This window comes from Sturnus vulgaris, chromosome 2, assembly GCF_052056855.1.
Source record: "Sturnus vulgaris isolate bStuVul1 chromosome 2, bStuVul1.hap1, whole genome shotgun sequence".
NCBI lineage: Eukaryota > Metazoa > Chordata > Aves > Passeriformes > Sturnidae > Sturnus > Sturnus vulgaris.
In genome coordinates, this window is record NC_142244.1 from 98,126,823 (window position 1) to 98,139,219 (window position 12,397).

The 12,397-nt window shown below is 36.0% G+C and overlaps 1 protein-coding gene across 2 annotated transcripts in view; it reads left to right on the forward strand.

Moving 5' to 3' along the window:
- The window catches only part of STS (steroid sulfatase), a 123,224-nt gene that overhangs the window by 30,530 nt on the left and 80,297 nt on the right, over positions 1-12,397 (forward strand). For both annotated transcript variants that reach the window (XM_088160179.1, XM_088160178.1), the window contains exon 6: positions 4,017-4,440. In XM_088160179.1, the coding sequence (XP_088016305.1) occupies positions 4,017-4,440 (424 nt within the window). The remainder of the gene's footprint in view (positions 1-4,016; positions 4,441-12,397) is intronic.

The following is a 12,397-nucleotide window of genomic DNA, read 5'->3' on the forward strand; positions in this document are numbered from 1 at the left end:
GGTTCAGTCTAACTCAGCAATTCCCAAGCAATTAATATTCAAATCCTGCACCAGTGATGGAGTGGCATAAGGGTAATTTTAAAGCTTTCTGTTCCTCAAGCCCCTAGTGTCATTTCTATTTTTTCTGCCAATCTCTTCTCTAAGGATAATTTTTTTTTTCTTCCCTAGGTGCATTTTTGTTTATTTTTTTTAAATTTTTTCGCCTCTGAATATATGCTTCCTTTTGTTTGATATGTTCCAAAATAGATTTTAACTATAAATCTACTTTATATATACAGTTTTCTACCTTATTGTTTTCTCATGTGATATGAAGAAGGTGACAACCAATAGATCTGTCAGGAGAGCACACAATCAGATCTGCGACAAAACCAAGTTCTATCAAAAAAAAAGCAGATGCATAGAATACATAATATTCATAATATGCTGATATTCTCTTGGAAATAGCTATTCATAATGCTCCTAGCTATTCAAAAATTAACCTTAAATTTGATAGATAGTATTTTAACTACTGCTATACTCAATTACAGTTGAGTAAAGGTTGATTTTTCCTCACTATTACTATCCAGTGTATTGTCCAGTATCCAGAGAAGTTTGAAATCTAAATCCAATCTCCAAAGCTAAAATACTAATTGATTACTGAAAGTTATGTCTTCCAGAATGAAGTATTGTAATGTTTGGACACATCACAGTAGTAAGTGTCCAATTCAAGATTGACTGACCTATGGAATAGAGTTAGTACAACAGTTATTCATAAAATAGCTTAAAATCTGTCTGTGTTAATACCATATGCACACACACTTTTTATAATTTTTGCTGTGTACTTCAAATAAGTATATTTCCTTAAAAACATTAAATATTTCTGTTTGCGTCTTGCTCCACATCTTGTGCCTTGACATTTATCTGAAAAACATAAAATCTTTCCAAAACAAATATATTATTATATAAAAATCAGTCTTTGTGTTGCTCCCTTTTTCACTGTCTGAGGGAAAAATACAGGGGAAATGTGGATTCTGCATTCTGAAAAATAGATTTTCAAATCAAGTTTCTTGGCTGAATGGGACTTGTCTCTCACTCTCACTTGCCTTTCATTGCATTGCTTTCACTCTGCAGAAATCTTAATTGTGGCTGATGGAGAGGGAAAAAAGCCTAGGTCTCAAATTATTATGGTACTCCTAATTTACAATTAACAGCGTAAATTTCACTCAAAAGCTTGGTAGAATCTGCTGAAATGCTTATGATGCTTGTGTGAAGTGTCCATTCTATGAAGCATCACTTGGCATAGAGATGAGAGCATTTTGCATTGCACTCAGATTCAGAAGGGCCCCAGAATCTAAAGCACATTACAGTAATCTGTTCAAGCACTAGCTCAAGGCAGGGGTTATTGTCACAAGGATTGAAACAAAACATGTATTGTGGACCCAGTCATCACTTGCTTTTTTAGAGTAGTGCAGGATCTATCAAAACCTTCTACCTCCCCATCCATTTGAGAGTGGCAATTGTGTCATTCTGTCACACCTGCCGATATAATTTTAACTGGGACTTCTGTTGCTTTTCCTGCTAATCTGATCTCTGCTTTGTTTGGCTTAAGTTGCTTCTCAAGAAATCTTTTTCTGAGGCCCAAGTTCGTCCTGACATTGAACAATTTGTTGTGCTTGCTAAAGTCCTTTCAATAAAAATAGGACCTATATTTCCCCCTGTCCTAATTTGTTATTGCAAGATTTTTCTATCCTGGATTGTAGTTGAGATCCAGCTAAAAAAACATTCCGTATCATAATAAGTGACCCTGAAGGAATACTTAATTTGTCTGAGTTTCTTTTTTTGTATTTTCTTACTGAATTATAGGTGCTTTGAGATTAACATATAATAGCAAAAAAATTAAAATTAAAGCCTGCAGATCATTTGTGTTCATGATTATAAGTCTCTACCTTTAAATCACTTATTTCATTTGATGACAGTTTTTTCATGCTCACTTTGTTACACATCTGGCTTTATGATTATTCCATTAAGACACTCCTCCAAACCTAAGAGAAAACTTGAAGCATTTATTTTCAAAAATCTGCATCTTTGGGTGCTGAGAATGAAAATCAGAGTTCCAGCCTTACCTAGCCCTTTATAGCACCATTATAACTTCTAAAATTACAGTACAATGGTGTGTACTGCTTGTTTTTTTAATTTATCACAATAATTTTCACTGGAACATGTCAAAAATAGTGACCACAACCACTCTGTTCACAAAAAGCAGAATACCACCTCAGGTTAGGGGCCATCTGACAGGGAAAATTTAGGATGGAAGGAGAAAGGTATAGAGGCCTTCATTTCACTGGCACCTAAGCAGACCTGAAAATGTTTTATATTTGTTTTGATGATCTACAGAAGTTATTTTAAACTTCAGCCCATCAAGAGTTTTATAAGGATAACTGGACTCAACTAAGTATTCAGATTCAAGATTTCTGCTTTTTCTCCACCTTAGCTGACAGGTAGACTTAGGCATATTACATTCTCATTCTATACCTCAGTTCTTTTATTTGTGGAAGAGAAATAAGAACACCCAGCTAATTTGCTAAATTTTAAAAAAGCAGAACTGATCCCCATGTTCACCCTCTTTGGTATTGCAGTACCTGAATTTGTCACAGCTGAAGGAAAAAGTGCAGAATGAATATACTGTTCTGGAGACTCAGGAGGAGATGTTCAGGACTGTTTGCATCAGGACTCTTACGAATATGTAAAAGCTGGGATGCTTTGGAAAAGATGAAAATTCTGTATATGCTTTTTTTTTTTCTGTTTTGCATTTACTGCCATGTGTGCTCTGAAGTCTCTAAAACAAATATTTCAAATTTCTTTGGGCTAAGTTATGGGACTGAAGACATACCAGGTTTGCAGATTTTCTTGTTTATTTCTTTTACGATCTCAACTCCTAAATTATGCTGGTCATGTTTAGGTGTTTGATTCGGAAAAATGAATAAAGTTTGGCCCAGTAGTATATAATGTCATCTGTTTTGTCAAGACCAGCATGCTTTTTTTAAATATTCAGCACATTTTCTTGCTGAGAGCAAAGAGCATAGTTCTATCCATAATCTATCTCTATAAGCTTAACTGAATTTTACTTATTTTTATAATTATGCATTTTGATTCAAATAACAGCTACCCATTAGGTCTGTTGTGCAAAGCAATGCATAAGCATATGGTAAGAGGTTGTACTTGAGTCATAGAATGAATTATCTAGATACTTACCATAATCAGCATGAATATAGATCACATTAGTATAATGCAAATCAGGCTCCGTGGTTTCTTGTGTCAGTGTCCAACATTATTACAGAATTAGAGTGATTTCCTAGTGGGACAAAATGCTGTAAGAGATAGTATTTGACTGCAATTTACTTGCTGCTGTTGCTTTTTATTTGTATACATGAAATATATAAATATAAAATAATCAGCCTCTATATATGTGCATTTTGAGGGCTATTGGCAATTTCAGAGATTTTGCAATAATTTAAGTAATATATGCTTTAATAATTTCCCTATTATTGATTTTTTTTCTATTTGTTACTGTTTTTTCTTCCTCTTTTGTCTTTTTTTTTTTAAACAAATCAAATTATTTGCTAAAAATATTTTGGAAAAGTAATTCCATATGGCTTCTTCCTCTTCAATCAGTAGATGCTACAAAATAGTATTTTCATATGACAACTACACATGCACAAAGGCTTAATTTCCAAAGTTAACTGTCTGTTAGGGCTCTGTTGCTCTTCAGTGATCTGCTAGCCAACTCAAAATTTAATGCTCTTCAGCAGCAGCCATGCCAAACTATTTTTAACCGAGATGAAGAGGCAAACATGAAAAAAAATCTTTGATGAGGGCATAAAGAAAGTTTAAATAGAAAATAGGGATCCACACAATAAGTGCTGGGAGCAGGGGGATATCATTCAGACAGTGATGATTACGTGCTTGAAATAATGCACATTAAAAGTAAGTTTGATGATTTAACTACAAAAATACTCCCTGTCCTTCTCTCTTTGTAGGAAAGTGGCATCTTGGGATGAACTGTGAAAGCAGTAATGACTTCTGTCACCACCCCCTCAGTCATGGATTTGATTACTTTTATGGCCTTCCTGTGACCAATCTTAGAGACTGCAAGCCTGGCCAAGGCAGCGTATTTTTAAAAGGGGTTCAGAAAGGCCTTGTCATCCCAATCCAAATCACTGGAATCGCCCTTGTGTCTTTGGCAATAGTGCAGTACATTGGCCTTCTCAAAGTACCCTTCCAAGCATTGAGTTACTTCTTGTTAATAATCACAATTTCACTTGTGGTTTTGATTTTTTTCTTCTATAATTTTCGACACCTAAACTGCTTTTTAATGAGGGACCATCAGATTATACAGCAGCCACTGTCCTATGAGAATCTTACTCAGAGGCTGACAAAAGAAGCCAAGCAGTTTATTGAAAGGTAGGTTTCTAACTGTGTTGTAAGTTAATGTTGGCATTTCATAATGGCAGTGTTTCTGAAAATTATAAAAAAATGTGGGCATAAGGAATATGTCATTATATACTATCATAATTTTTTCCTTTAAAAAATGACTGAAGTTAATCTTTTTGGTAGAAGTGACTCTTGGGTTTTCTCCTCTCAGGTATGTAATTAATTTCTCTATAAAAAGGGAAATATTTAACTCTTAAGAATTTCATGTAACTTGAAATATGAAAAATCTTTTGTGGTGTGACTTAATTCTGTGAAAGCACAATGCAGAGTCATAATCTCTATGACTTTTCTGGAATGGGGAGCTGTTCTTCATCATGGAGTTGATGCATCCATTAAAAGGAATTCCTGTGGCAATTTTTTAAAAAAATACTGGCATTTTAGATTACTCCACTTTTATGACAGTAATTTTGAAAAGATTTAATTTTTAGAAATCAGGGTGTTAGCTTCTGCACCTGGGACAGAATAAGCCCGGCACCAGGACAGGCTGGGAGTGATTTTCTGGAAAGCAGCTCTGCAGAGAAGGACCGTGGGTGCTGGTGGACAAGTTGTCCATGAGCCAGCAGTGTATCCTTGTGACCAGGAAGGCCAGTGGGATCCTGGGGAGCATTAGGGAGAGCATTGCCAGCAGGTCAAGGGAGGTGATCCTGCCCCTCTGCTCAGCCTGGTGAGGCCACATGGAGAGCTGTGTCCAGCTCTGGTATTCTGAGGACAAGAGAGACATGGAGCTCCTTGAGCAGGTCCAGCAGAGGACAATAAAGTTGATTAAGGAGCTGGAGCATCTCTCTTACGAGGAGAGGCTGAGGTCGCTGGGCCTGTTCAGCCTCAAGAAGAGACGGCTGAGAGAGAACCTCATCAATGTACATCAGGATCTGCAGGGAGGGTGTCAAGAGGATGGAGCCAGGCTCTGCTTGGTAATGCCAAGCAATAGCACAAGAGACAATGGGCAGAAAGTGATGCACAGGAAGTTCCACTTGAATATGAGGAAGAACTTTTTTTACTGTGCAGGTGACAATGCCCTGGAACAGTTAACCAGAGGTGTTTTGGAGTCTTCCTCGCTGGAGATGTTTAAGAACTGTCTGGACATAATCCTGTGCCATGTGCTCTGGGATGACTTTGAGAGAGGTTGGACCAGATTATCCCACTGTTGTCCCTTCCAACTTTACTCATTATGTATTTTATGATTCTGTGAAACAATTAGGTGTTTTGAAAACAATGTTTTTAATAGCCATCATATTGGGCCACCTAAACATTGGGTTTGCAAAAGCATTCTAAGTCATGGTTCCTTTTTGCTAAATCAGTTACTTTGCTGCAATTGTCACCAAAGGGCTATTAATGGGATTAAGTCAAAAAAGTATACATTTGTATATTCTAAAATAGAGATCGATGTATTTGGAGAAAAACATATTTAATCAGTTTAACTTCTGGAACAAAATATGTGTATGTATTTTTCTCCACCACTTTCAACACAATTTGCAGCATTTTTAAAAATACTAAATCAAGGTAAAATCATATTCTAAGATATAGAATTACTATTATTCTGAATGTCTATTCCACATCCCTGAATTACTATTCTTTAAAGTACATATCATTATTTTCTGTGAATACATGCATATGGTGTCATTGCTGATGGAAACATGTACCAAGAATCTGCAGCTAAATTTTCTAGACTTAATGACTGTGCAGAGCAGCTGCTTCTAGCTGTTAGCAAAAAAAAAAAAAAAAAGTTTATCTAAAAATCGTGATCTCATACTGCAATTTTTTATCATTTCTATCCTTATGAATATTTGATGTGGCCCTTACTACACATTATACTGAAAAAATGTTTTTTATAACTAATTTATTTAAATGAGTAAGTGTTCCCCACAATCAACATTCTCATAAGTATTTATACATTAACTAAACCATCTTTATTTCCTCTTGGCAATGGGGATAGATATAAAGATGCCTTCTCAGATATATTGTAACTAATTTAACAGTGAAGTACTTTGTTATTACAAATGCAGGAACAAACACATTTGAAAATTGTTGAGAGATTACTTGCTTAGTGACCGAGTATTTGGAGATTTCAAGAGACTCTCAAGTACATTAACTGTATGCTGGTATATTCTTCCATTATTTACAAGAATATAAAGAGCCTGTTGTGATACTGTTTTAGGTATCTATGAATGTTTCACTGATTTCAATGACATGACAATGAAATGATTGCCTCAAAATAAGTGAGTTCAAGATGAAAATCAATGGTAGAAAACTACTAATTCTTTTAACTGCATTAATATGTTTAATGTGCAGTGTTACCATGTAGATTAGTGTTGTTGTTTGACCTCAGTGTTTAGATCTGGAAAAATAATGTATCATCTAAGTCAGCATAGCTTTGTTGACCTAGCTGAAGGTAAGTGGCTTTACATCATTTAGGCACTTGGCCCCAAATGTCAGTGTAGTTTTCAGACAACAGTGATGTTAAATTGAAGTCAAGGTTAATAGCACATATTCATAATTTACAAAAAACTTTGTTAATAGGAGTGCTGCAATTACAGTGAGAATTATAACCTAGACTCTTCATAGTCAATGTTATATTAGAGAATATCCAGACATGCTAAAGTATTAAGAAGCAATTAGGGCATTTGAGTAATCTTAACTGTGCCCTTTAATGAATCCACATGCAAAGTATATGACCATAAACCTTACTCCTGGGGATATGAGTAATTAGATTAATACATGGGGCAGATCAGTTCAGTGAATATTAGTGTGAGCAACAAAATCAATATTTGCTTTGACACACTAGTTTTGACATGATAGAGTTCATACCCATTAACTTCAGAGCACCTATAGACCATTGCTTTTATGACTAAACCACTGACTTTGGCCATTTGCAAGTGAATGGCCACCAAGAGGCAACCAGGTTGGAGAAGTGGAGGGCCACAAGGTTTTTGGAAGGCACAGTGCCTGACAGCATTCTTGTCATACCAGTTCTTTCAGCCCTTTAGCCACACGTTTGAACACTGTATTTGTCACAGTCTCCTTTTCTTTATCTGATACATTAAGTAGCAAACTCAGTCATATACACTGTTAATCCTTGTGCACAATTATACCAGAGCACAAACAATCCTGAAGTTAAAGAATTCAAGCTTTCACCTTCTGAATACACATTTCATCATCAAAATAAAAATCATCAGATATCACGTATCTTTTAGTTGGTTAAATATCTTTACAATATATATATGAATATATATTAATTTTCTCATGTTTTATCTGTGTAAGTTTACTTACCTAATGCTTTTATTACCTCTATAAGTTCTTCAGAGTTCAAGTGATGGACTTCCAGACATTCTCTTTTCTGGCTGTTTCTCAGTAATTTTCAGTTTTGTCACTTCTTACCATGTATAAACATCAAATTCTTCAGAAGGAATAGGCAAAGAAGGAGAGGTGGTGGGGTAGACCTTTATGTTAAGGAGTATTTTGATTATCCAGAGCTTACTGATGGTAGTGATAAGTTTGTGTGTTTATAGGTAAGGATCAGGGGATAGGCCAACAAGGTAGACACCATGGTGGGACTATGTTATGGACCACCCAGACAGGTTGAAGAGAAAGACAAAATATTATATAAGCAGCTGGGAGAAGTCTCGCAATTCCTGGCCTTTGTTCATGAGGGGGACTTCAGTTTATGAGAGCTGAAATGCAGTGCAGTGAACAGGAAACTGTGTAAGTGGTTCTTGGAGTGAATGGAAGACAACTTCCTGACATAGCTGGTGAGCAAACAAACCTGGGGAGGGGCTCTGCTGGACCTGCTCTGTGTGAACAGAGAAAGACTGGTGGGTGCTGTGGTGGATGGAGGCTCTTTGGGCACAGAGATCACAAAATAGTAGAGGTTTTGATTCCTAGGAAAATAAGGAGAGGGGTCTTCAGAACTACTACCTCAAACTGCTGGATATCTGACTTTGGCTTGTGATTCTATATAATCATTAGAATTTTTATTTTTAAAGTCTTATATTGTCTTCATAGTGAATAGCTATGTGCTGTTGTATACTTACTTTGGTCTGGTTTTTGGAGAGGAGGTATTGTATTTTATCTTCCTTAGTCCAGTGCATATTACAATTTTTGTTCATTCCTTAATAGACTGAAAGAGAGCAAATACAAAACTCAATGCCCAAAAATGGCACTGGAGAAGAATGTGTGCAATTACAAGTGTCAGATCTGGTGTGTGAGAACAGGTATTATTTAGTTGCTCACTCTAATTGTAAGTGGGCAGGTCAGCTCTGTGTATGTTAATTCTAATTGTTTTTACCTGAGAGGAAGTGTGTTTACATGTCTTAAACTATCAGAATGCTCTCTTGATACTACAATGTATTTGAAAGTCAAATGGATGATAATTATTTTATGTTAAATTCAATGTAGTTGTCATTCATACCTCTTCAGCATGCCCTTCAATGACCAGCTGCACAGAAAATCCAATTTTGCAAAATGCCAGAGTCCAGTTTCTAGCATATCAGAAACTGACAACATAAAAAATACCACTGTGTGGTACAGAATACTTCTCTGAGAAACTTCCATACCTGATCACAAGTAATAATAATATTTTTTAAAAGTCTAATGAAATCTAGTTTCTGGAAAACAGTATTTAAATACAAATATGATTATATTTAAAAGCTGTGGTGAAGGTGAATTTGAAGAATTTTCTTGCCTAGTTTTACCAGTCATAGACTGCATAAGCATAATTTTCAAAATTTTATGATAACAGTTAATAATTGTAAATTTTCTTTTTATCTATTCTATTTTAGTCCTTGAAACACTGTTGCAAGGACTAGATTGCACTGTTGCAACATATTAAATTTTTTGTTATCTGCTCTAGGAGACTGTGGTTTAGAGTTTTTCCATATATCACCAGGTCTTAAGATCTAACAGTTGTCATGTTGTACTGAAGTTACAGTTCTCAAATCAAGTGTTTTTATGAATACTAGAAGAATGTTCCTTATAGTTTACAGGAAAATAAAAATTACAGAGAAGAGTTTGTGTATTTCTGTGTACATAAAAGTATATGTGCACGAATATTAAAAAATACAGTAACTTACAAGCTGTAACAACTCTACTGGATCTTTATGCCTTTTCTCTCAGACTTCTGATTATGCCGTTTGAACAAAAAGAAAACAGGAAGAAGGGGTGGGTTCATAGAGGGCTTTACTCAATCTTTAGATCATTTAAGAATGATTAGGGACCTCACTAGTTCTGCAGTGAGTGGCAGACTGAGTGGTCAATGGAACACGTCTGAAACAGAAGTAGATCTTTATACTGGACTCCAAAGCTTTGTGGATGAGAGGGTTTAGTAATGAGTTTAATTTGTACTAGATGATAAATTTCTTTTTTTTCTCCATGCTTACAAAAATGTTCTTGAGGAGGGGGAGAAAAATGGTTATAGAGAAAGGAAATACAAACATACGTGAATTGTTTACCTTAAGTATTTAAGGGAAGCAATGAAGTCATGAAATTGGAAAAGTAGAAGTGTCTTGTCTATTGTCATGGAAGAATAATTTCAAAAATGCAGATATAGTAGTAACAAATCCTACTTTTAATATCTACGAGAAAGAGTCAGATTTTCTATATATATTTACATTTTTCCACTTCTCTCTGTTACGTTTTCAACACCTTTTCTGGTTCTGATAAGTTACCTCCAGGTGGTCTTGAGTTCTCTTTCTGATTTTGAAAAAAACTGAAAATAGGACATCTGTGTTTGTAGGTGTGTATTTTAAAAGAACAGGACAGAAACATTAATTCATGGATTCATTCAGACCAAGAAGAGTTTTAGCCCTGTTAACAGTCAGAACAAAACAAAATCCAGCATGTAGAACAGTCCTGCTTTGATACAACTAAGTCAAAATTTGGCTTTTCCTCCTGCAGGAACCAGAAGGTTTAATGAAGTGTATTCATCCAGTCCTATCACAAAGAGCATTGTCTTACTGGTGATCTAATCTACAAGTAGCAGAGGCATCCATGGGGAATAAGCACTAATTAATTTATCCACTGAGAGGATACTGAATAAGAAGAACTTTTATAGTAAAAGGAAAATTGCAGAAGAGGAGATGTTATGTTTCTATCTGCTTGTGTTGACACACTGCTGCTTCACTAAGAGTACTGCATCTAGGTGTGAGCTGCTCAGCACAAGAAAGAGGTGGACCTCTTACAGTCGGTCCAGAGGAGGAGATGAAGAAGATGATCAGTGGATGAAATTCCTTTTCTATGAAGACAGGCTGGAAAAGCTGAAGTTGTTCAGTATGGAGAAGAGAAGGGTCAAGAGAGACCTCACTGCAGCCTTCTTGTTTCTTGAGGGAGCTTATAAAAGGAGGGAGAGGGGATTTTTATAAGGACAGATAGTGAGATGTGATAGTTTTAAACTGAAAGAGGGCAGGTTTAAATTAGATGTTATGAAGGAATCCTTTACTTTCAGGGTGGTGAATCACTGGAACATGAAGAGCAGTGGTAGAGGCCCCATCCCTGGAAGTGTTCAAGGATTACTTGCTGGTCATGCTGGTTTTGGTGAAGCCTGGGATACCATCGGCTTTATGGGCTGCAAGTGCATATTCTGCCAGCTAATGTGGAGCTTCTTGTCAACCCACACCCTCAAATCCTTCTCACATCTGTTCTCAAGCCATTCTTCATCCAGCCTGCATTTGCACTTGGGATGACATGACTCAGATGCAGGCCTTTGCACTTGGCCTTGTTGGATTTCATTAAATTCTCAGGGACCAAGCTCTTGAGCTTGTCCAGACACCTCTGGGTGGCGTTCCTTCCCTGTAAGGTGTCAACTGTGCCATTTAAGTGCACAGAAAAGCAGACAGTTGCCCAAGGAGATTTCAAAGCAGCAAGCATTTAGAGCAGATTTGCAGGGAAAAAGTTAAAAGACTCATATTTGAAGCACAAAGTCAGGTTAGTTTTAATTGCTCTCTCACCCACTTTAAAGCTGTATTTTACAGCTCAAGCCTGAGCTGAATCCTTCAGTAGTATAAAGACACCCAGTCTTTATAAAGTCTTATAAAGAACCCAGTACTCTGCAATGCAGAAGAATCACCAGCAATGTGATGCTTTAAGATGTTTTCAAGATCCATTAAAAATACCCTGAAGAATATCTTATGTCAGATGTATGTAATCTCTCTAGCTACTCAATAAATTGAAAACTGTGTGACTCATGTGAGGATAAAAAAATCTCAAATCTTTTGAAACAGAGATTCTATGTGTTTGGGCTGTATAAAAGATAGTGGGAACACATTTTTGAAAGAGCTGGTTTTTTAAGTGGTTCAGGAGTTAAGCTGTTATTGTCAAATTTCTCTCCTGCCTACTAGCTGGTATTGTGATTCCATTTTCAAGGTCAGAGTAAAGGTATTCAGTTATGATTCTCCTCAAAGTGTTTTGGCAGGAGATAAATAGCTGCCTCTCTGATCTTTTATAGGATATTAATAGGTGAGACACTTCTCCACCTGACAGCAAGCTGTCAATCAAAAGCTCTCAATTTTAGTTGGAAAAAAAAAGAATTATGTAGTGCTCTTTCATATCATTGATTCGATGACTCTTCATGAAAGTTAGATCTTTCTGTGAGTTCAACAAACAAACGAAATTACAACAACAAAACAAACTTGAATTATTACACTTTGAAAATAACATTTGTAATTGAAGCTATTGATACTTTTAGCAAAGCAAGTAGGCAGTTACGAGAATGCAGTCTCTATGGCATTAGAACAAGGTAGTTTGCATGAAAACTAAATTTAACCTGCAGTGTTAAAAGTACAAAATAATTTTTTGTGGTGTTTTACCCTAGAATTTGTATATTAGTCTCAATTCAGTGAACTGTGTTTAAGGATACATAATCCAAGGCATTACAAAATGCAGGTTGTAAAACAAAAATCATCTGCCACGCAGGAAAATTCTCTAGTGAAAGGTCAGT